Source organism: Pieris rapae, chromosome 3 (assembly GCF_905147795.1).
Source record: "Pieris rapae chromosome 3, ilPieRapa1.1, whole genome shotgun sequence".
In the NCBI taxonomy this organism is placed as follows: Eukaryota; Metazoa; Arthropoda; class Insecta; order Lepidoptera; family Pieridae; genus Pieris; species Pieris rapae.
This window is the reverse complement of record NC_059511.1, coordinates 4,617,492-4,643,720: the sequence shown is the minus strand read 5'-3', so window position 1 is coordinate 4,643,720 and position 26,229 is coordinate 4,617,492. Positions and strand designations below refer to the sequence as shown.

General features: G+C 31.4%; 1 protein-coding gene and 1 non-coding gene across 2 annotated transcripts; both read left to right on the top strand.

Annotated features, from left to right (window-relative positions):
• Positions 1–743: 743 nt before the first annotated feature.
• On the top strand, positions 744–24,492 carry LOC110997096 (somatomedin-B and thrombospondin type-1 domain-containing protein). The gene is made up of 6 exons (XM_022265079.2): positions 744–872; positions 7,992–8,311; positions 21,517–21,711; positions 22,231–22,354; positions 23,200–23,276; positions 24,141–24,492. The coding sequence occupies exons 2-6, from the start codon at positions 8,080–8,082 to the stop codon at positions 24,341–24,343; spliced, it is 831 nt and encodes a 276-aa protein (XP_022120771.1). The 5' UTR covers positions 744–872; positions 7,992–8,079; the 3' UTR covers positions 24,344–24,492.
• Positions 7,799–7,870, top strand: Trnat-cgu. The gene has a single exon. It is a non-coding gene; the product is annotated as a tRNA-Thr (tRNA).
• Positions 24,493–26,229: the final 1,737 nt, after the last annotated feature.

Here is a 26,229-nt window from a genome sequence, read left to right as displayed (position 1 = left end):
GTACAAATTTCATCCGTTCTATATTATTTTAATATTACAATGATATGTGAAAAAGTAAGCACTATTTTGATAGTAGTAGTAATTAACCTAGAAATTATTTTTACAATCAACAAAACATTTCTACTTTATGTATTTTTATCGGTCATTCATCTAGCCCTCTATTAATCTGAGGTACATGTTCAAATGGTGTTTAATCAACCGCAAGTGAGGTGAATGCCTCCGCTTTTTGTGAGATAACGTGACAGCGTTAACGAGAAAATTGATTACCATAATGAATTATGGGCTTTGTATAATTAGACCCGTATCTATTCACTATACATGAAATTCTAAAGCTTTACGATTACTCACATACAAGTACATACTTAAAAGTGAGCTATGATTAACAAACTTCTTAGATTTATTTCCAAGACACAAATTTACAGTATTTTATTATTATATTTTAACATACATAGTAATAATAATAATAAATAAATAATTATATAAATTTAAATAGTTTGGTGCCTGCATTTCAACATCCCATTAGTAGAAAAATCTTATAGTAGCAACAACCTTTGATAGATTAGACACATATCTTATTCCCATCGAATATATCTGAGCTAATATGGAATAATTCAATCTCGAAAAAATAATTATTATTAATAAAACAGATAATAGCTAATATGAAAATGAAATTTAATCGCTAATTATTAATCTGTCCATCTCCTATATAATTAAAAGTATATTATTTCCTTATGTATCGCAAAAGCTCTTCAAGAAGTCAGCTCTGGCCACGGCAGAGCTTCTCCGTGCGTCGTGAGTGACGCACGTGCAAAGGGCTCGCGGCCGGCCGTTACGGAAAAAGTTCGATTACGTGTAGTGACTGTGACGTATACGTAAGTATATTTCATTTTATTAATTGTTTTAGGTTATATTCGTTGAGTAATTGTTAAAAAAATAATAGCATTTTTTTAAACCCAGCATACAGCATTAGAAAGCCAGGACAAAATATACAATAATAATAATCCGCTTTTCTGAGGTGGTTAATAATTATTAACAGTTAAATCTCAATATAATTTAAAACTATGTATAAATCTTTTAAGTCTACTTCTTTTGGCTCACCCAGTCTTAGGCAGTGCAAAGAAAATATTTACACTAAAAAGCAATATCCGTGTTCAAATGTTGTGATCTTTATGATGTTTCATATGTGAAATGTGATGTGAAATGTCAGAAGGATATTTTTACACCAATATGCTTTCCACAATTTCAAATATTATATTAGGTTCCTTTTTCAAGTAATGCAACACGGTTTTTAACACGAAATAAATACAGGTGATATAATATAACGTTACTCTGAAAAATATAGGTTTTCAACTACTTACGTTTAATTAATGAAATCGATTTTTTTATTTGTCTTACCACAGATACTAACATTATAACAAAACGATTATCATAGTTGCTGGCCATAAGAAACATTATAAGTAAAAGAAAACATACACTCGATATTAAAAAAGGAATGCAAAACAGACAATGCGATGCCATATTAAAAAAAGCTTTGTGTCATTGTACTGTTGTTTTGTACTGCCTACCGGCTTATTACAACGGCACGTTTTTACAGTTACTTTTGTAAGAAATATTGTTGACACTCATACCTGTCTTACAAAAGTTCACGCTGAGCATGCATAATATAAGACGCCACAAAAGGTGTTTACACGCCTTGAGTCTTAAGAACGATGTTATTTTAAGTAGAAAGCGGAATTAATGTGAATTTAGCTAAGATAGATGGAATTTGGTTACGCCAGGTTCTTTTTAGAGAAATATATGATAAAAATCGCAGATATTTTATAGAAAAAATATTTGTGCATATAAGGTAGTAAGTAGAAGGTAGAAAATATGTATATAAGGTAAATTGTGAATAATTAAAAACAAGGCATATGCTATGGCACTTTCCCAATATTAAAGCGATGTTTAATATTTTAGAGACTGAAGTATAAAGATCTATTTCAAACGATAGTTTATAAGCGTGTTCGTAACATATAATATGTGAATTCAGCTCAAAAGGTTTGGATACAAGAGGTCTGTAGAGCGGATATTGCGACCCGAAGACCACAATGCCTTATATAGCTTTATGTTTTTCTGCCGTTTGATTGAAGAAAACATACACTTTTCCAATACATTTTATTTTCCTAGATTAATGTTTTTACTTAACTTTGTAGAAATAATTGTTATGAAATAATTGCAAATATATTGAACTGAGATTTCTTTATAATAGTTTTATTATATATTGGAGTTTCTACTAAACAAATTGTTATTTTTAATTTTGCTTTGATATAAATAAAAACGTGTCTCTAGGCAAAATGGCGTCGCACCAATCCTTACGATGTAAATAACATGCTTGTTACCAGCGTCAACTTTTTAGGTCAATTATTCTTAAATCACATAAGTATATACAATTATTTTAATAAAAAAACGTGTCAATCAGAACGTTAAAGTTAAGAAATCTGTTATAGAAATATTGTCAACTGTGATATATTCATGATTATTTATAAGTTTTAATCTATAACGCATTTTAAGGTAGTTTTATTTTTGATTTAGGTTAAATAGCCAATTACAATACAAAATCATTTACAGAAAATATTTGGAATTTCAAAGGTAAACACGAATAGTGAATTCGTTCGTTCGAAATTCGAATTAATACATGTAATGTGATTTAAGTGAAATACACTGGGACTTATTTACATTGACTAATAATTCTTTGTTCTATATATTTAAAGTCTAAATAAAATTTGGTACGCTGTGACACGGAAAGTTCATTATATGGAACTTGAATATAGGTATTCATCCCCTGTAAGCATTTAGTAAATAGTTCATACTATAAGAAGGCTTCGCCATATTTTGTCTCTTAATAATAATTGCAGAAGTCTTTCCTTTTTAAAAATTCGCTATAGTAATTACGGCACATCGGCAAAACTATATTACTTATATCACGTTGTTTTAATTGCACGTTTAATTAAAAGTATGGTAAGCGTATTTGAGAAATATTTAACGTTGAAGATATTATTAATAGGTCCTAAGGAAAGAGGGCAGTTTTATATTTGTGTATTGTAGGTACAGTTTATGGTACGGTGAAGCGTTTAAAACACAAAAAGACGGCATGTTGAAGAATACTGATCCGTTCTTCGATAGAATCTAAGAAGAAAAAAGAAAATCATAATCTGAATGTAACCAAGTAGGTAGAGCAATTTTACCGAGTACACAACAGACAGTAGACATATGTTTCTTAAACAAATAAGAGTAATTTATGCCCCATGCCCCAAAGGACTCATTCGACATTTACTAGGCTCTACTATCTCGGTCAGTTGATGAATATTACATATGTATAAACCTGATACATAAGTATTGGACCTCGATGTGAACCAGTGATTTGGAATTGATTATTTATTACTCTATCAATGTATTATGAGAGTACTAGTGGTTAAAATTTAGAAATCTCGACCAGAGGTAAATACTAAATTATTCTATGGCGTAGAAAACGGACGTGCCTCATTATAAAAATAATCAATAAAACTGCCCAACCACTATCAATCAAAAGGCTATATTTATAAAGCTAAGAATAGCTATGAGCAGTGTTGTTGGCCTAGTGGCTTCAGCGTGCGACTCTCATACCTGAGGCCGTAGGTTCGATCCCGGGCTGTGCATCAATGGACTTTCTTTCTATGTGCGCATTTTACATTTGCTCGAACGGTAAAGGAAAAACATCGTGAGAAAACCGACATGTCTTAGACCCAAAAAGTCGACGACGTGTGTCAGGCACTGGAAGCTGATCACCTACTTGCCTATTAGATTTAAAAATGATCACGAAACAGATTCAGAAATCTGAGGCCAGGACCTAAACAGGTTGTAGCGCCACTGATTTTTTTTAAGAATACAAAAATATATTCTTAAAAAAAATAAGCATAAGTATATATAATTTATTATATTATATATAATAGCGTTTTGTGCTTACGGCAACAATATCAGCAATAACGATGAACGCCAAATTCAATGCGTTGTACACAAATTTGTTATATTGTTCTGTCCAAGCACATATAAAGCCTAAATGTTAGCCACAAACAAGGCGGATAATTATTAATTTTAAACACGAGATTAATTCAAATTCTGTTTAAGGCCTATTATGAAATTCGATTGTTCATTTGTTAACCATATTTATGTATAGTCACTCACATAACTTAAATATTAATGAGGAAATGACATGAGCTACGGAACAAAAATAGGGTAGCTAGGGCAGCCAGTGGACACCCATGATAGTAGACGGCCTTTCACAGTGAAGTATGCTCCTTATATAAGTATTTTCGAACCAACTAGGACTTAGGGTCTTTCAAAAAAAGATCTTAATAATAAATTAAAAAAAAGTGTTCATTAATTTTGAGTAGGTACATTTTCATGCCTCACCTAGGCAAAGATTAATTATTATATATATTAATTAAGACTAAGATTTGGAAACCCTTTTAAGTAAAAAATACATGTGTCAGGGTTCCCAGCTCTTCCATAAACAAACTTAATTATTATTTTAATTATCTTTTTTCAATCGTTATCAACATGCCTGAGTGCATAAGTAAGTGTGTAAGTGTGTGAGTGAATGAGTGAGTACTCATTCACTCACTCACACACTGACTCCAGTAAGCGAATTAGTAAAGTGTGTATTTACATATTAGGTCTCAGACCAATTCTTTTAAATTCGCATTCTGGCAATGAGACTGTTTATGTACATATGTATCACTTAACATCAGATAAGCCGCATGCCCGGTTGGTAATATAAAATAAAACTTCAAAGGCCTCCTTGGCACCCTATTACATTAACACTTTGCTGCATATTTTTCGCAGCCTCGTTGGGAATAGAACTCTTGACAAACATTTGTGTAGGCACTTAATTAGTTTTGACAGTAGCGTTTGCGGCAAATGGTGTTGATTAGCTACTAGCTTCCGAAGTTTGACAATTTACTTGGTTTAACGTTTAGCCAATTAACGATAGTGTCATCTGTATATGTGACTATACTTATTTAACTAGTTTTTACATGAGTTTTTATGTAGTATACATTGGTCTCTAACGCAACTCTGTCTGTTTGAAGTTCGGTAACACACATCTACATTCTTAGATGCCAGCCTTCTGTGCCTTTTCCGCCAGTTGTCGAACTCAGGATTTCCGGGCTATTGACCGTAATAACAACTTATTCGCGTAGGCGATATAACTACATACCAGATTACATATATCTGTGTTTCAAAAGAATAGAAATCGCTTTAATAAACTTTAATTTTATACCTGCCTTATTGATGTTAATTTGTCACAAAGTAATTTTATATTTTTTCATAATTAATAATAAAATAGACAGTAGTGACATTTTTAATTATCAAAACGTTAGAAAACAATAGTCAATGCTTTGTTTCTATTTACATTTTTTTTGGAAAGATATCATTAGTAGATAGTATTATAATTATATTTGTATTATAATATTATTATTAAATATATTTATATAAATATATTAATCATAATATATTTGTAAAATGATATCTTTAATTGTTTAACTAAGAAATGGGGCTCTGAAGGTGTTGTTGTTTATTTTAAATTAAACGTAAGATATTTTTAAATTAAAATACAGGAACCACAATTAAATAATTATTTGAGGCCGGAGCTTCTAGTAGGTCTAGTAATCTTTCTAGGAGGCTGGCGGTACTAGTCATTTTGTGGCGGTATATGGAGGGAATCGTTACATTGTATGGATAAGGCAATCGAAGTATATCAATGTATTAAAACTTTAGCTTACGTTAAATAAAGCTAAGCCAATTTTAGTGATTTAATTATTACCAACTACCGAGTCTCAAGTGTTATTAGAAATTATTAAAATTAAATGTAGATTATTAGATCATTTGTAGTTTACAGTATTGAACTGATAAGAGCTCAGATTGTGTCAATGTACCACCTTTAACACTGGAGATAGTGGGTGAACGACTTGTATTGCTTCCCTAAATATGTTTGTGACGTTATTTTTCGAAGATTAAGAAAAAGTTTTATTGCGCATTGAATAGATAAAATCCAGTTGTCTTTTTATGCGTTAAATAAATATATTTATTGTAAAACTATGTTGAAAAAAAACGTAAAACGTATTATTATTCTTTTAGTCACGGTAAAGGTGACAATGACAATCTCTTTATTGAGGCAACACTTTTATTTTTACTATGATGACCGTGTGGATATTTCAAATATTTTATTTATATGAATTATCCAAATTAGATCATACACAAAGCAAATATATTTGGGACTGGCTTATTCTAATTGAACAACATTTTAATTTGCAAAGAGCCTAAGCAAATCTTACAAGTACATTTTTTTCTTTAAATTTCGGCCGGAATTCCCGTGTTTAGTCGTTTTCTCTTTTGGCATAATCTTTACTAATACTAAGTTTAACACTTTAGGAGTTTCTTTTGTATTTATACTTTCCTGCATTCATTTGGGTTCATACGTTGCGATTTCCTATTATTCTATTTGTAATGATCGCTAAAGTCCTTTATTTGTATGTTTAAAACACTGGATAACAAAAGAAAGTTTTATCAAATACTTAATTATATGCTGTAAATGTTGTCTAAAAACTTCCGGCACTTCCCAATATATTTCAAAAATAAGTTTTGACTTCAAATTATTATGTAAATACGAAGTGTGGTTTTGATAAAGTTTGAGTTTCATTAATGAGTTTACGAGTAGGCATTATGTTTTGAGAGATCTCTGCATATTTCATTGATAAACGGATAAGACGAAGGTATTTTATCTATAGCAAAAATGGAGGCACATCAGTTTTAATCCATTTTACTGGAGACCATGACTTTAATGCAGATCAATAATAGCGAATGGTTAAACTGTCCTGCTATTTCATACTATATACTAATGAATGCCTGCTTCATGATTTGTCATAAGTTACATTCAGGCAGTCCTTCAGACTTGTCAGGTCAACTCAAAGTTCAATTTTTTTATATAACTTTGTGCCAGGATTGACCATGTTGCAAATGGCTGGTTTACCACTAGTGGGATCCTAAAATCGTTCTTAAATAATTATCGCTAAACAAAGAAGAAGGTTTTTGGTAGTCACTTTACTCGCGTGACTCACTTGCTTTTGGTTCGTTCGTGGTGCGAAATAGCACTTCTTTCAACGTCTGCTGTCTAGCTATGTGGTAGCAACTGAATATTTACGCATACTTGTCAGGTTGTAGTTTAGTTTTATTGGTAGAGTGACTATCTAAACTTTCATAGTGGTGACGTGTGACGTGTTAAAATATGCCTATATACCACTTGTTTAAGAACAACAAATTGGAAATATAATCCGATTTTCTGTGCATGTAACAAAAACACCACAATCTTAACAAATAAACGATTTTATTTCATTTCAAACAATACATTTCTCAGAACGGTTGAAAAGTAAGACGATGTACCTATTACAAATACTTATTGTGTCCCACTTTTAAAAGTTTAAACAATGTATTGTTTAAATAATCAGTGAGCAGTGAGCAGATAGATTTTGATAAAATCAGAATTAAATCAATTTGCACATTGTTTTATATTTAAGCGATGGCATCATCATGGATTCATCCTTATATCCGCTAAGTCCCATTTCCAGTGATTCAAAAAATGTATTACTTGTACCATTTTTTTATTTTGTTTGTTTTCCTTCAGATTATTTTCCTTTTTCTTACAGTTTTCATATTGTGTCGTATATTATAGATACCATTTTCGGTATAGAGTGTTTAGATTCATAATTTCAAGAAACTTTTCGCCGCCTCTTTAGCTCAGTGGTAGAGCACTGGTCTCGTAAACCAGGGGTCGTGAGTTCAAACCTCACAGGAGGCAATATGGTATGATCCCATTTTGATAATAAGAAACAGGTTGTGTTTTTACTATTTTATAATATGACAGTTATATTTTTATACAAGTATATTTATTCGAATCTCATATGATTTCTTTGTTACAGATCTTAACACAAACTATCATCCCAACTAAAACCTCCTTTAAACTTTCTTACAAAAAAAAGTTTTAAAGCAAAACTTCGTCTTTCAAAAATGTCGCGGTATTATCTGTGGGCGGTTTGCGCGGTAGTTTTGACTAGTCGCTGTGGCGCCAACTACTGCCGGGACGTCAACCTCTGCTGTCCGGGGCGTGACAGCTCTTGTGTTGTTCAGAAAACTCATCAAAATGCAATAATAGAAGACCTCACAGATAAACCGTGTTATTGTGATCACGCTTGTATGAAACTGGGAGATTGCTGTCCTGATTTCCGAGAAACTTGTGGAGGTAAGAATTAAATAGTCAACACAATGCTATCCTTCTTTTGTTGCGTTAGTCATAAATGCTTTTGTTGTATCGCCGCGTCGTTTAATAATGATTTTGAAGTCATAAATATTATGAATTACAGACATTTCAATTACACGCTTATTTAAGCGATGCCCAATATTAATACCAATGTATTATTGAAATTTAAAAGTTACCTACGTCTATTTAAAATAATCATAATCAGATTTTAGAACAAAAGTTAATTACTACGTAACAGTAACAATAATAACAAACTTTAAGCGTTTATTACGAAAAATTTAAAAATATAAAATTACTTGGTGTTGTCCGCGACTTCCAGATTATGATACGATGTTTCTCTGTATTATCATGAAAACTTAATAATGACAATATTTCAACACAAAAAAAGTTTAGGTTAATTGAATATGAAATATAAATTAAATTTCAAAACAGATTTAATTTATATTTAATAATATGCTTCTATTTCATAGTTTATATATTTGAACAGGAATTCATGATATTCCACTTTTCCTGTGCATTTCTTTGCAATGAAACTTCTTGCGCTCACAGAAATTTAATCATAATTTTAATATAACATCAGTGTATTTTTGTTGTTATAGTTGGAATGAAAGTATTAAACCTTGTATCTTTATATAAGCGGAGCTTTTAAAACTAAGTGTTAATAGCTTGTACATAAATTGACAACTCTGTCAATTGATGTAAGTGTGTCATTTGTTATTAGGTTTTTATGATAATAGGGAAGTTTCGCCAGATGTGGACGCAGCCTAAGGAAAACTAAGCAAATGGTGTCTTAAACTAGAGTTGAACTTCGATTGGTACTCCGGCTGCGGTACAAACTAAGGCTACAGAAAGCCTTTGCCCAAATGCACATTGTAGACTCCATAAGAAGTACTGTTAGCTACCTAAATTTATTAAAATAGTTTAAAAAAAATAATCCTTAAAATTAAAATATACAGTAAAAGGTTATAATGCAAAATACATTGTAATTAAAAGAAAAAAGTTATATAAGCTAATGTATTCTTCTTATAATATATATTCACCGGGCCGTCCTCGGGGCTTGTTCTGCAGGTCAACATTTCCAGAACGAAAACGCACTGTGTTTTCTTTTGCGACACCGTCACTATAGGTACACATAATTAATCCTTCAAGCCGTTTTTGCAGCAGTGGTACCACGGTAGACTCCTAAGTAGCACGATTTTTCACGTTTTCAATTTTATAAATAGAGTAAAACAGGAAAATAGAATGAATGAATCGTTGTTTTCGAAAAACAAATTTAGATAGATTAAAAAAAATGAATTTGAAATTCCTAACCAAAGAGGGGATATTTAAAGTAAAAGTAAGTTCATGTGCTAGGACCTAAAAAAGGATATAAATACTAATATAGCTATAGCATTTATTGGAGACCATCTTTAACCCACCTCCCTCTCAACTATGAGTTATATAAGAAATCTTGTCACTTGGGGGACATAGGGGAATAAGACTGCTTTCCATATATATTTATTTAGGTTGTATTTTATATGAATTTATATTAGTAGGGGTTATAATAAACTTACCCTAAATACTGAATAAAAATACTAAACAAATCTTAAAAACTAAAACAAAAGAGCACCGTGAAAATGAATTTTAGCACGTTTTGGAGATCGATGACATTTCAAATTGACATGTTAGCATATATTTCAAAACGTTGTTTAATACATTTTATTTATTAGTATAATAAGGGAAAAATCATCAGCATTCAAGAAGATTTAATAACCTAACAACAACAAATGACTTTGGGCTTCAAGACTTATTACTAAGGTGAAGACATCAGTAATATCCTGAGCAAATTTCTCTCACCATCAATTTTAATCTAAAAATACACGACCTTTCACGATTTTCCTCAACGATACGATATAAATTATCGGAAAACGTCTCCCTAATAGCAATTTTTTATTAGCATCTGTTGGGAAATGAGACAAGACAGGAAAAGAAAAGTACTAATTGTTCCCGATTTTTAATTCTAAATTAGTGGTTGTAGAAGTGATATATTATTTTATTAGAAGCTTTTAATTTAATTAAATCCACAGCCCTTAATTTTTGAAGATACATAGATGCTTAAAAACAATATGTAAATAAAATATTCAGTCATTACATGAATTTCATAGCATAATAATATAATAACTTAGCGCCAAAAAAGTAAAAAAAACATTAACACTATAAATTATTTATTGATTTTAATATTTTATAAAAATATATATTATAAATCTGTTTTAAATGTTAATATGCGTTTTATACAAATATTTACGTTTTGTGTTGCAATTACCAACGAAAGTCTTTAAATTTAATTCTGTAGCAATACAGTATGATAGAACATGTAAGACATTTCAATTCATGTCGTAAGGCGCTTAAACAGCAAAGCTCCTGGATGGGCCTGGGAACTAGAAAAATAGTGGTATTAACATGTATCAAGTTATAGGTTTTTCTATATAGAGTTATTGAAAACGACATTTTACAAAATATGTAGATCTATACGTTCGTATCATAAAAGTTGGCCGTTTTTATTTTGAATTCTAGTGATTCAAGTTATTGAAATGAATTGTTGGCAGACTTCAGTTAATTACAGTTGTAATTAACAAGGACTGAAATAAAACATCAAAGGACTTCTTTGGTTCACAATTATTATGATTTGATACGACTTTTGAAATTCAACGACTGGAAATTCGTCTGGACGCTATTTCATTCTACTTTTATTCAATTTTTTAATATTGCATACATCTTTTAGTATTAATTTATTTAGTATATAATATTCTACGCAGGCACATTTAAAAAACTTCAATGTGACTCGCTAAACACGACTGATGTAAAGCGCATTTTAAAGGTCTTAAATTCCCGTTTATATCCCTTGAAAAATGTATATTAGAAGTCAACAGTACCCATTACCCACGAGCATGCATGGTGAATATCATGAAAATGGATGAAGCGAGAGAGGTATGTCAGGAAGTAAGAGATTTTCTCTCTTTACCTACATCTTCATGAAAGGCGTCAGTGTACAGGTTGATTTTTTTAGTATAAAATTGATATATATCAAAATATAAATGAGGCATGTGATTTGGTGTATAATTATATAAAGGCGCAGTTATATCGCACCTAAATTTACGCTTTATTAAAATTAAGGCGAAAAGATTTAATTGAGTGAAAAGATAAACAACGATGACTATCCGACATGTGTCATCAATTAGTACGCGATCCGGTCGTTTTTATAAATACAAACATTTTTAAGTCGTTGTATGGAAATAACTCATAGACTTGTATAAATGTATTAACTATTTTAAATGAATGAAATTATATGTAAGAATTTTACGTTTATTATCATGTTACGTGATTTCATATAATTTCATTTCAACATATCACACGTTAATCGTATATTGTTTAATATGAACGTAGTAGAGAAAGTAAAAATACCGAAACAATTTTTCCCTGACATATAACGTCAAGTTGTCACTGTATTAATTGACAACATTTCAGAGTTTCAACATGAATATAAAAAACTGTTTCTTTAGTTTTTCACCCTCATCACGAGACAATATCACAATAAGAAGTATTAATAATTTAAAACTTAAATTGACAACAATGTACCTACTATTAATAGTGCAGGAACAAAGTAGTTCTTGTACCATTGTTGAAATATTTTGCAAAAAATTTCAAAAGCGTTAATTACATAGAAAGATTATGTAAAGTATGAATCTTGATATCTTGGATATTATTTGTAACATTGTTTCCGTACTAAAGTAAACACGAATTAAAGCTTTGTCCCGTCTTGTTATCAAACAAGAGGTCATCCCAATAGAGATTCAAACTGGCAACGCACTGAAGCTTACAGCTTAATTAAATGCCATGCTTGCGAATTAAATATTCCTGTGATTTCTTCAGGGTTCTCAATATAGTGATTAATCCATTTTAAAATCAGTTAATTTTCACTTTGTGTTCTTTATAATGCATTAATAAACATTTAAATAAAAACAGCTCTTGCAATTAAAACAGTCTGAGTGGAATTATAAAGTACTAAGACAATATCTTTATGTATAAACACAATTATTATCTGTAGCGTCGTCTCCATCATTTTATTGAAATGGTTTTTAATATTCATTTAATTAAACTTACTATCAATAATATATAAACCCTCACTCATTTCCGATGTGTTATGACAGGATTTTTTTAGAGATCTGCTTATATTATTGTTTAAAAAGTTTCGCTATGTTACAATTATACAAATTTCCAACGAATACAGTCCGTTCTTGACACACTCTAGGGATAACAAAGGAAACGCTGCCCTAAAAATGAAATAAGTACAGAAAGTTATTTTGTGCACATTTCTGTACTTACATAATATAGTGGTGAGACCTTACCTCATTTTCTGACAGCGTAAGTCCAACTCAATTAAAATTTTATCATATCAATTAATTTATTATGCAAATATTTTTAACCGTTTTCAAAATACCGACTGGGGTTCATTCTTATCTAATTTGTTACCTATATAAAAAAATATTATTTATTATCTTAAAATAATAATTCGTGCTCCCATTGCCTTAATACATAAGAAGAATCATGTGTGAGTTAGATTTAATTTATTTTGTCTGCGTTGTTAGATTTACTGTATTTCCTATTAATAGCCATTTTAATTACACAAGTACGTTAATAATATATTTGTTAGTTATTAGCTATATTAGGATTAACTAGAATTATAATTTATTTATTTATTTATTTACACTTCGTTGCATTACATAAAAGGAAAATATTAAACATAATTTAATGAAAAGCAACTGGCGGCCTTATCGCTTTAGAGCGATTTCTTCCAGACAACCACGGTGAATAAAGGAAAAAACCACTGTGAGTATATTATATACGATAGGCGAGAAGTGCAAAAATACATATTAAAAATAATAAAATAGGAAAAAAAACAGAAACAAAAGGAAATAAAAATAAACTAAACTGATACAGGTTACATAAAACAAAACAAAAAGTAAACAGTGCACATGAATCATGACAATGTAATTCAAGATTTTTTTATTGGTTATTTTGTTATTGAAATTTACGTTAGTAGCTAGTAAGTACGTTATTAATTAAATAATTCTAAATACTTAAAGGGACCTTTTATGCTAAAACAAAGTAAAGAAACGAAGTAAAGAAAGTGTATTTCAAGCTTACAGAATTGTAATACTTAATATAATATGTTTCTGACCGGTATTATTTTAAAATATAATATTTCATCTTCTCTCAATTACGGTTATTGATTGATTAAATCAGTCTAGTCATAGGTGTCGGTAATCATTCATATATCGCATAATTAAACTTTGAAATATTCATTATTGAGTATAACTTTACGAAACACTAACCGTATTTATAAAGTTTAAATTAGTATTAAAGTTGCATGTATTCTTGTTATGTATTGTAATAAATGCAACATAATTGAATTACACGAAGCTACCCAGACTTACAAAGCGGAATAAGCGATGCGTAAGTCCTTTGTACTCGCTCTTAAGTTCAAAGTATTCATTCAGTTTATTAATGTAAGACTATTAAATGCCTTTATCAAGAAGAATTTTTGTTGATTAATTCCGTTGTCTGTGTAATTTTTATTTATTTAAGATGATTTATTCATATACACAGTATAACATTGTTCGTATAATTTCAATGTTTTATTTATTTATTTATTTCAAACATACACACAATATCTTTACAGCCTAGCCAATACGACAATGTGGAGAAACATTTAATAAAAATATAATAAAGTACCTAAAATTTAGATACATAATTTACACAATATCGCTACTGTGAATTCACTCTGCGAATATACAAATATGTCGATAGTATCGGAGACAGCATTTAGTAAGCGCAACGTCCTGAATAACGGGGATCTGTGGAACAGACTGGTTCTTGCCTTTGGTATCGCAAATAACCTTCGCCGTCGCCGTCGCACATATCCCATAGGTACTAAGAAGCCCAGCTCCTGGAGTACACTCGGGTTACACTATCCCCTATGTTACACTGTAGTGTAGTTTCGGGTTATTTTATTATAATATAAATATATATTCTAATTGCAAGTATTTGAACTATTCCGATAAAAAAAAAAGTGTCTTAGGTCGTATGAAGTTTTTCACTAAGCAGCTATTTAAAGCTTGACCGTGTGTAATAACATAACTTATAAAGTCAATATTTATTACGTTTTACAAAAGCTCATAACATGATTATCGTGATTCAATAGCCAATGACCTCACAAATTCAAATAGTCGATCTCAACGTCGCATCAAAAGGGAAGTTCGGTGGAGCGCCTTAATCTCGTTATGGCACAGACAGACCTCATCCGTGCTCAGTGCTCCGTTACAATATTGACGAAAATATACTTCTTTAAAAGTTCAATGAAAGGAAAGGAAAGCGTTTTATCTAAGGGTTATAAAATTGGGACGTATCCAAGATACAATTTAACATAACATTGCTTTCACAATGAAAGAAACATATTAAACTTCATTAATGGATATTAATTGGGTTTACGCATTTATAATGCTGTATGTTGAAATACAGGTTCACACCTAGTTCAGCGTCAGATAAATCTGACCAATTGTGTTTATATAACTAGTGAAATTAGTTATGAGCTTTTCCTGTGAAACAAATTTGAAATAAATTGTTATTATTATTATATTTATACCTTTCGGCCAATCTTGTGACCGCAACTCCATATATTTTTATAAATATGTTATAAAAATATATGGAAATATCATAAAATTGCTTACTCATAAGTATTATTAGATACTCATCATAGTTATTAGTTGTTCTGGTTGCTGTAATTCCATATAATATGAACTACTTATTATTGAATAAAAAAAAATACGTTTATTTTGGAACATAAGATCACCTAGGTATCACTTATTCCACGTCAATCAATTCGAACCTGTAGGCATCCCTACTTATTGGCAAAGAAGACATTTCAGACATTAAACACATGTCCATAGTAATAAAGGTAAATGTTAATCAAGCCACCAAGTAATGTTTTCATAATATATTGATCACAATTCTTCAATGGCAAAGATCAAAATTCAGGTATCCTTCGGGAATATTTTCTTTTGAAATAAAGTCTAGAACTTTTCTTTAGGGGATTTATAAATTTACCTGCATTAACTGTGTACATTTAAATGAGGCTTTTAATTTGTAACAATATTTACACTCATTTTTAGGTTTATATATAACGTATCATATAAAAACTAAACGATTACCATTTAATTTTAATAAATTAAAACAGAAATGTATGTAAAATGCTTCTAATTTTACATTTACTGAGGTTGTGCGTTCGAATCAATGGTGATCACCAATGGAATAATCTTTCTTTAAGCGCAATTAGTATGGCGAAGACAAACATCATTAAAAACCGCCATGTATAATACCCAAAAATCGATGACATATGATAAACAGAAAGCTTATCTAGGTGACCCTTATCTATAAAATAAAAACGATTGAAGAAACGGATGCAATCTGAGACCAAATTAGTGTCGTAGCGCCGCTGGATTATTTCAATCACCTTAAAAAAAGTATATTATATCTGATTTAAAAAGGACAAAACTGAAGTTGGTTGGCCAGAAATAGCAATGTAACTGGAAGAGATTTCTGTTTAATATTTATTTTACTTTAAATGTAAAATATTTCGTTGAGCCAATTTAAATTGTTAAATTTATAGTGTAGATTGTCACTACCCGAGCGGTACTTTGAAGAAAATTTAATAAATCACTATTAATTCTCGCTCGCTCTAATTTACAGTTACTTGGAACGAGCGTTTCAAATTGACTCTGCGAGAAAAATTGAAAAACTTTTAACGGGGCGAAATAATTTATTTCTTAGATTTTTTCCTATATAACATTTTATTTACAATGCTACGTACCAGCTGATGCTTGAAAGTTTGTTCGTATACAGTATATTTTGACTGTGATCCTTATATGGATAATATAACGTATTTATTAACATATAATATTAATGATATTAGTAAATTATAAACATCAATTAAAGAAATATGTATTAACTTTTAACCAAACTTTTCATTAATTGTTTAAAAGCAACTATTTTGTTTGTGTTTATTACATATAAGTCTCATCAGTACGACATATATTAAAAAAAAACTGAAAAATATCTTCATTAGTAAAACTTTGATGCGAGCGACAAATTGGTATAAAGCCTTATCATATTATTTACAGAATAACATAATCTATATTATTAATTATAATCTCGATCTTGTCTAAAATCTGATATTTATGAAACGTCAGAAAACTCTCTCACTTGAAACAATATTTTGTCGAAAACAAAAGGGAAAGGTACCCTATATGCTAATTTAATATCTGAGTAGCAGATTTATTTTAAGAAATATTTTTATTTCACCCTCGGACCGTCATTATTTAAATGTAAGTGAAAAAAGTCTGACTTTTGTTGGACGATGTTCTAAATATTGCTAGGGCGTGACGATGTTGAGCCTGAAAGTTGAGATTTTACCAGCAAAAAGAAATGACATTATTTACCTACTTTTACTTTGAATATACATCTTTAATAAAGCTTTTCTTTTCTTAAAGGTTAGCAACATATCCGTAAGAACCCTGCCGTTGCAGATGTTCATGAACGGCGCTTAGAACTTTATGCCTTTTGGATAGTAAAATTCTTCCGCTTTTAATAATGATATCCTTGCAAAAGCATTATAGATACGGTATAATACGGGTTTTCTTTAATTTAGAAATGAAAGTTTGATAATGTTTTAAATAAATACATTTTTAAGTTATCCAACTGTAGGTACTCGGCAGCTTCTTAAAAGAAAGTGTGAGGAAAGTAAACCTACTATTTTATACTTTCAACCCTCGCGAAATGGTTTAGTACAATGGCCGTCATTTATTTTTATGTGGAGTTACGTTTTCTAGTACTTTATGCAATAAAACACGCTTTTATCAGCTCTATTAAGTAAGCTCCACTAAGATGTTTATAAGTATCTTAGTATAAAATATTTTACTGCGTTTACACCTAGGTAGCAGTGTTGGCCTAGTGGCTTGAGAAGAGGGCTATGCACTTTATGACTATGTCTATATATACTTTCATCAAACACATAAGCAATCCAAAAATGTGATATCATGAAATAAAAATTATCAAACTGAGGCCACGACCTACATGGGGTTTTAGCGTCTCTAGAAAATTATTATACCTACGTATAAGTTTAAAAGTATGAACGCAAGACAAGGCATATTGCAAGAGAGAGTTTTTTACGTTTACTTTAATTTAATTGCTATTTAAATACACTCACTGAGCAGTGTTGGCCTCGTGGCTTCAGCATGCGACTCTCATACCTGAGGTCATAGGTTCGATCCCCGGCTGTGCACCAATGGACTTTCTTTCTATGTGCGCATTTAACATTTGCTCGGACGGTGAAGGAAAACATCGTGAGGAAACCGACATGTCGTATACCCAAAAAGTCGACGACGTGTGTCAGGCACTGGAGGCTGATCACCTACTTTCCTATTAGATTTAAAAATGATCATAAAACAGATTCAGAAATCTGAGGCCAAGACCCAATGAGGTCGTAGCGCCACTGATTTATTTATTTATACACTCAATATAAATCCGTACTCGTGTCCACCAAACATTATTTCGCTAGCAGAAATTTTCTAGTTTTCGTTTAGTTACGTTAAGTCGGGTAGTGATCGTACAAAGAACTCTTATATTGTATAGGTAAGGCCACATATAAATCTGTCAAAAGAAGCCGGTATTTACCAAATCTAAAGACGCATTGTTTGTTTGCTATTGTGTATTGTTACGAAGATATCCTTTTTACCTAGAGAATTGTGTTTTAATCGACGCCTGAGTGCTTCGTAATTAATCAAGTTAATTGGACTTTTGTTCGCAATAATTTGGACCCCAATGAAGCAAAGTGTTTCAGAAAGGCATATAATCTTGATATAAATGTATTGGAGTATAAACGGCAAACATTACTTGATCGGTATTATAGGTCATTGCCCGTTTATGCCTTTTATTGGGAATAATAACAAAATTTAAAAAAAAACACGTGGCATAGAATATCCTCCTTAGGGAATTGTCACTAATAGGAAGGCCCTAATGAAAAATATAGACTTGTTACGTGAGTTAAGTTCGGCGGTGAGCAGTGTTGGCCTAGTGGCTCCAGCGTGCGACTCTCTTACCTGAGGTCGTAGGTTCGATCCCCGCTGTGCACCAATGGACTTTCTTTCTATGTGCGCATTTAACATTTGCTCGAACGGTGAAGGAAAACATCGTGAGGAAACCGAAATGCACTGGAGGCTGATCACCTACTTGCCTATTAGATTTAGAAGAAAATTGATCATGAAACAGATTCAGAAATCTGAGGCCAAGACCTAAAGAGGTTGTAGTGCCACTGATTTATTTAAGTTCGGCGGCGGTTGTTTTATGGAGATGTTTAAATAAAACTCTTTGTTTGAAGCTTGGTGACAACTGACTTTAATGGTTTTAAACATGAGCATATAACTTACACAAAATTAGGGGTTAGGGGGTCGCGACGCTAACAAAAACAAACTTGGCTTATCTAAGGGTTCATAAATCTAAATGACACATAAATTATTGAACGTTATCCGAATCGAGAATGTTAAAAAACAATTTACAAGTGTAGTAAGGCTCGATATTCGCTTCAAGTGTACGATGATTGTTTACATTTGGCTTACGCTACTCAATAATACGTAAAATATTTGTATGTATGTAACTTGTATGTTTTTTTACGCCGGCATTTTCTCTTGGGCAACACCCCCTGTCTTCTTTGCCGATGAGTAGGGATGCCAACAGGCTCGAATTTAATGACGTGGAATAAGTGATACCATGATGATCTTATGTTCCAAAATAAACGTTAATTTAATTTAATTTTTATTCTTAACTAAAGCTAGGTTACATAACACATGCGTTTAGATATTTTAGAGACGGTTGGTTGATAGAGGTCGCTTACAAATTCGACTACTATTATTTTTATCTTTATACGTCTCTGAACTAACTTATTACTCTGCTGTAGGTAACATTAACAACATTCACAAAGGTCCCTACTTTGGACTGCCCCGATAAACTCCGTAAAAATACCATGACGATAATGAATATTCAATGAAAGTGAATGCCCATTAAGTAACGCCCGTTTTTTTAAGATGTTAGAAAAACTCACTATGAAAATAGCAACCATTATTCCATAAATTATGGAAATTACCAATTGTTTTGTGAATGTAGTTGGGGAAAGTGGATTTAGGGCAAACCTTTGGATGGAGATCAGGGCCCGAGGTGCGTTGCATACTATTCTATTTTACATTGAGATTAGAGAGAGGTGTTTCTTATATAAATCTATTGAATATTTGTGAGTAGCATTATGCGTAGTACTACCCTTCGAGAGACAGTTCATGATGTAGACATTAACAATTTCTTATCTTAACTTGACTTGTCTAGTTTAAATAGTTAATTACATGTTGATCATGCCATTGGTATTCAGGGGAAAAAAGGTTTCTTTCTCATGAACATTTGTAGAAAAAAATGTTGACTATAGCTAACTTCAGGATGTTGGTTTATTGTATCGGTGTGCGCGCGCATCGTAAAAAAATTTCCTTGACGCGCCAAAAGAAGTATAACCTCAATAATTATTATTGTACTATTTCTATAATACTTTTTCCTTTATGCGTTCGTAAATGTGTTGGTCTAATTTAGTGGTACATCACATACACATTTTTTGTGCTGATACCAATAAAGCACAAGAATGCATCTAAACAGGAAATGCAATTTTTTTTAGTTGAATAAACAAAACAATTCGTACAACAAAATGTTGTTATTACATTCTCATTAGGTCCTTGTTTAAAAATGCATTTTATTTTACCCCGAAGCTGTTAGTTCCGAGTGACTGCAATTTTCTGTTCACCCATTGAACTGGAAACTGGTTTTACTGAAATGAAAAAAACAAGAGTAGATTATAAAAATATTACCATATTTATAGGTTCGAGATGTGTAAAGAAAAATTTCGAAATAGTATTCGATATTCGAACTTTCACAACATAATCATTGACATCAGCGAGTTTACGTATCTATTGTATATAGCTAAACAAATGTATGTATGTGTTTGGATTTTATTTGCCTTATAATTATTTATTTATTTATTTATTTATCCTTTATTGCCTTATACAAAAACACACATAACAAAAATAAAAAATAAAAAGTTATTTCTCAAGTTGTTCCTTTAAATATTTTTTTCATACGTAATATATTTTACAAATGTCTCTTTAATGCTTATGGATTCTTAATCCTGTACATTAAGCCAATTCTACTAGTCCTTAGATGTAGTATAATCATATAATTTCCACAATGCACTATGAATTAGCTAATTACCAACACTTTAACAATTAATCTAAGATTTCCAAAAGGGATGCTAAAGAATTTCCACAGAATACCTGCACGCGTGCAATAAACTGAGTAATAACGGTGTTAAGTTTGAGAGATTGCCAGTTATCCAGCTTTATAGGCCATTAACTACCTCATTTACAGACATTATAGGTGTTCAATAGTTCATATATTGTTAAGAATAATTTATTGTGTTTTTTAGGAATAGTCTATGTGTGTTATACATGTGCCCCCATTGCGCTGTTACAAATGTTTGGAATTAGGGCACACACGGGCATCATGCATAGCCATGGTGGACCGTAGCTATCTGTGCTATAGGTGTGGAAAAGCATGACACAAATCTGTCAGATATGACGAAGCACCACAATGTGGTATATGTGCAAGCGAGAACATGGCGGCGAATCACGTGTTGGGTGCAAGAAACTACAACTCTTCGTAAAGACTTCTAAGGCGAATTATATTAATATAATTAATATTTAGATGACTTAAAATAATAAAAATAATTTAGATGACTTTTATTTATTGGGTAGTTTAATATTTTTTCAATATTCATATTTTCTGTTTTTTGCCCTTACAAAGACAAATGGGTGTGCTTTGAATCTACCTTTCTAAAACTGTATTACTTTATATATAAGTCGTCCATCAGCTATTTAATAAACAAAGTATTACTTGCGCCTTAGATTTCTTTCATTCAAAATCATGTAGTCAAAGTTTTCAAACCTCGGTAATCTTTTCTTGTGCGTCTAAAGGAGTACAAAAATAAAACCTCATTATGATTTCAGTATTGGACTGCGTGGTCTCAAGCTGGGGTGACTGGTCAGAATGTGACACAGCCTGCGGCTCCGGAAGTATGGTGAGGAGCAGAACAGTCTTACAAGCGGCTGCGCACGGTGGTCGGCACTGTCCATCGCTAGTCCAAAGGAGAGCTTGCCAGGCCCATCATGGATGCACTGAAGATAGCGATGTACCTTTGAGAGGCAAGGCCACATCATATTTTATTTACAATTAATGTCTTTAATTTACGCAAGTACTATACATACAATTAAAATAAAACTTATGTAATGGACATGAACGTGAATTTATAACGTTATTTACATAACTCGTGTCGAGTGTTTCGGAAATTTTGAAGCGCGTCGCGCACTGAACAATGATTTATGTTAATAATTTAATGATTTGACGTATATCATTGCTAGATGTATGATTTTGTAAATTCTAAAAACCGATCGTTTTGTTTAAATAAAACTATAAACAAATGACTTTCAATCTTATATATGTTTGATATATATATATATATATATAATATGAAAATAGAACGTTTTATATTACAACTATTGCTATAAATAACAATTATAAAACTTCAACCTTCGGTTTATTAAATCGTTTTTTAATTGAGTTGCTATACGGTTAACGGTGTTTTGTTTTTGTTGGAAGTTTTCTTTGTAAGCAATTAAGTGGTACAAATGTACTAAGCGCATATTTTAAATATATTATTGTAGAGGAAACGGCCATGATTCTACCGGGTGTGCTGTCCATGAGTCGTCACTCCAATGACACGGTGGATATCAGAAAGAACCTTCGATTAAGAAACCCTGACGATCCTGAATCCAATTCACATAGAGAGTAAGTTATTTTATGATATTTATGTATATAAATACCCATTATGTATTAATTTTAATTATAACGGCTGTTAAAAACATTTCCAGTCAATTTGTAAACCTGCCGTTTCTGGATGGATTTTCTGATTTACTTTTGTTTTTTCTTTTATTAACACTTTGCACATATAAGCAATTAACAAAAATCTCAGTATTAAATCTAAAGGAACGTTACAGACGGTTTCTTCGATGATAAGCGATCCCTAAACTTCGAAATCAAGTAGGACTATTGTCAATAGCTGCCATCATTGGGCGGGGACTCCGTACTTTACAACTTACTTCGCTAACTCCAGTGAGTTACCGTTCTGCCCTTCAGGCTATTGACTAGCCCGCGGCGACTTAAGCCGAGATCCGAATCTCGCAGGAAACGGTCTTGCGCCACTCGTAGTAAAAGCCTATTCCGTTTGAGTTACGCTCGCCAAAACAGCCCGGTATGAGTTGACGAGGCCAACAGCGAGTTTCCATAAAAAATGTTTAAATGAACCCGAAACAAGAATTATCTGAAAATGATTTCATAAATCCAGTTATTGTTAGCTTGTATATCTATTGTTGTATGTTTGACCAGTTCTGTGCCCCACACTTGATACCTCTGGTTTCCTTTCCTCTAAGCAAGAGAGCCTTCCATTTATTTCAGTGTCCTTATTGCATTGAAACTAAACAATAAATAATATATATATGATTTATTTCATATTACAAATTGTATGCCAATAGAAAAAATTAAGAGGTTCGCCTTTTTAATTTCCTGAATGTAACTGGAAATGTAAAGAAATCAACGGCACGCGGCGATGTTTTTAATAAAATCTGTTATTTCAGGTACTGCGTTCAGTTCGAAGTGTTGAAAGTTTCAAAAGCGTGTCACACCGACTCCGATTACAAAGCTTTACGAGAAGGTATTTTTAATGGAAAAAATATTAATTTTGCTGAATGTTTGGTTCTTAAATCTTCATTTTTCGCTTTTTGCTCTTGACGTAAAAGTTGGAGATACATTTTACTGCACAGTTATTGTGACTTTGTGTTTACCTTTAGAATATATTTGCAGAGTTAATTCATTACTACCAGGAATAGTTTAAAGGTTTTGAGATAACTAATAAACTTTTATTGGTATTTATATATAACGCTAATATTATAAGACCTAGTTGTTCTGGGTATTCTAAATTAAAACAAATATTCTTTCGCAAGGATTCAAGCCCAGGACAGTTTACCGTGCAGATAAACTTTCGGTGAAGTTCCATATATACAAAAGCATATTTCATAACTACGTACCACCTCGACGTACGCCGTTCCACAACTGAGCGTTTTTCAAGGTGGTATTTGCCACGCACCACCACTTTGTGGAACCACTAAAGTATTTCCGAACCAATTCGACTTAGGGTCCTTCAAGAAAAGAGCGTACCAAATTTTTAAAAGGCCGGCAACGCACTCGCGAGCCCTCTGGCATTGAGAGTGTCCATGGGCGGTGGTATCACTTAACATCACGTGATGGGCGTTTGCCCCCAGTTCTATAAAAAAAAACTACAACTCATTGCAATTACCCTTAAGTGCCCTGGTTTAAGAAAAAGTTTTGGTTTTAAGAAAAACTTCAAAACATAATATCCAAGTATCTATATACACTAGATTTCTAGTTTGATCATAGCGGCGATATGTCGTAATGATACCATCACAGCATAACATGATAGCTGTGAAGGAGCCATAGCACATTACACCGTTTACTTAAGTTTAACAATTTTTTTATAAACCCAGCCATTTTTCAACAGGTAACACTATATGTGTGATGTGTGAAGCCGCAGCCCTCAAACGGGATCTCAAATGGCGCTGCAGTGGTCATGGCGTGTCCGGCCACTCTACCAGATTTTACGCCTTAGTTGCCCCACATTGTCATGGCAAGTGGATCCGTGGGAAGGACAATCTTGACAAACGTAGCGACTGTTGTACAAAACCTGACTTTATTTTTGTATAAATGCCTCTGTATTTGACAAATTCATACTGTAGTGGAGTTTTCTTTAATTAAGAAATCGTTGTAGTTTGCTTTATGATCTTTATTCATTTGCTGTTAATCACCAGTAAAAAAAATCCTTTTTTTGATAAGATGATAATTTTTCAATTTTTGTTTAAAAATACTAAATTTAGTACAACCTGTATAAAATATTTAAGTGAATCTGTTAGGTTTGATCCTTAATTATTTCGGTTGCTAATTTACTATTTAATCATAAAATATGACCAAAAGTATGTAAAAACGAAGTTTTAATAAGTAAATGTTGATGACGTATATATATGCATGCAACCACGATATTTCATATATAATATAATAAAAAATCTAATTCACGCATACGGAAAAGAATGTCATGTATAAAATTCAAAAATATTCTAAGTCACCTCATATAGGGACATAGATAGGTCTGTTATATATGGAAACAATGAATAAAATCACAAATTAAAATGAGAAATAAAATTATGAACATCATATAGCTATCCAATTTTCGTCATTATCACTCCACTAAACAAAATTAAAGTGTCTTAAATCGTATTTGTAATTATTATTACAAATGGATATAGATAAATGGAATTTGTTGATCGCTTTCTATAAATTACCGCAGAATTTATCGAAATTTACAGAGCTTATGAATAAAATTTACTTATAATAAATATAACTTCCTAAGTTATCCCTTTAATATAGATTTGACCCTTTGCTTATGTCATTCCGAAATAAAAACAGGAGAAAACATCTAATCCAAGCATAAAAAAAAAACTAACGAAATTATAGATCTCTTCGAAGGCTGTATTCCATAGAAAATTAATACTACCACTAATTTGCTGCTGGCGATGCTTCATATAATCATAGTGTGGTTTCAATGGTCATTAGTAATCCTATACATGACCACAATATTCTCCAGTCTAACTTCATTGTACATGCAAATTGTCTATTAATTGAGTATATGTATCTTAATATATTAGTTATATCCTCTTGCATTGTATGATTATAACCAAGCCGCTTTTCCATTATATTATTGAAATTTAAATAAATTCACTTGTATTTACGATCCTGCAACATCAATATCGTTTCAATCGTTTTGGAAATAATCATTATAAGGTTATATATTTTATTATTTAGAAAATGTGTATTGTTTTGTTATTAATAATACTTAGTATAAAATAGATGAGTAAAATTAATTTAATACACACAAACTCAGCTGAAATGATTACTTTTCAACGTTACTTGTATTTCAGATAATAAAATATCTTGAAATTCGAATCACAGTTTGTATAGATGTCAGAGCACTTCTCAAAGCTTGCGGGCAATTACCACATACCTAATTATTTTATAACTGGTACTCATTCTTGGCGCTAAAATCATAATTTTTCAGCGCTTCTTATATTATATATATTGTATATCAATGTGTAATGGAGTTCTTGTACTCGATGGTATCATAAACTTATTTTATTGTAAGGGGCTTCGGCTATAAAGTGTTGTACCAGATTGTAGGGTTATTACTCTACTACTAATACTATAATGATGAAATCGAATGAAAAAACTGAGAAATAATAGCTAAATAACCTCCAAACAATATTTTTACGACGCAATTACATTTTGACCTTCAAATGACATTCATGTAGTCAATGATTTGTGAAACTCATTTTATGTAAAAGGGGCTAAAATTCCATATACTATAACACTGAAAAGTGTAAAGGGATGATACAAACGTTTTTATTGCTGCGAAAGGTACTCTTCCTCGACATGACGGCAACGTCACAATAATAAAAGTGACGATTTTTTGTTATGCATGCTCTAGATTTAATAATAGGAACATATCTTAAATATTGTACTGTAAATATTATGTAGCATGT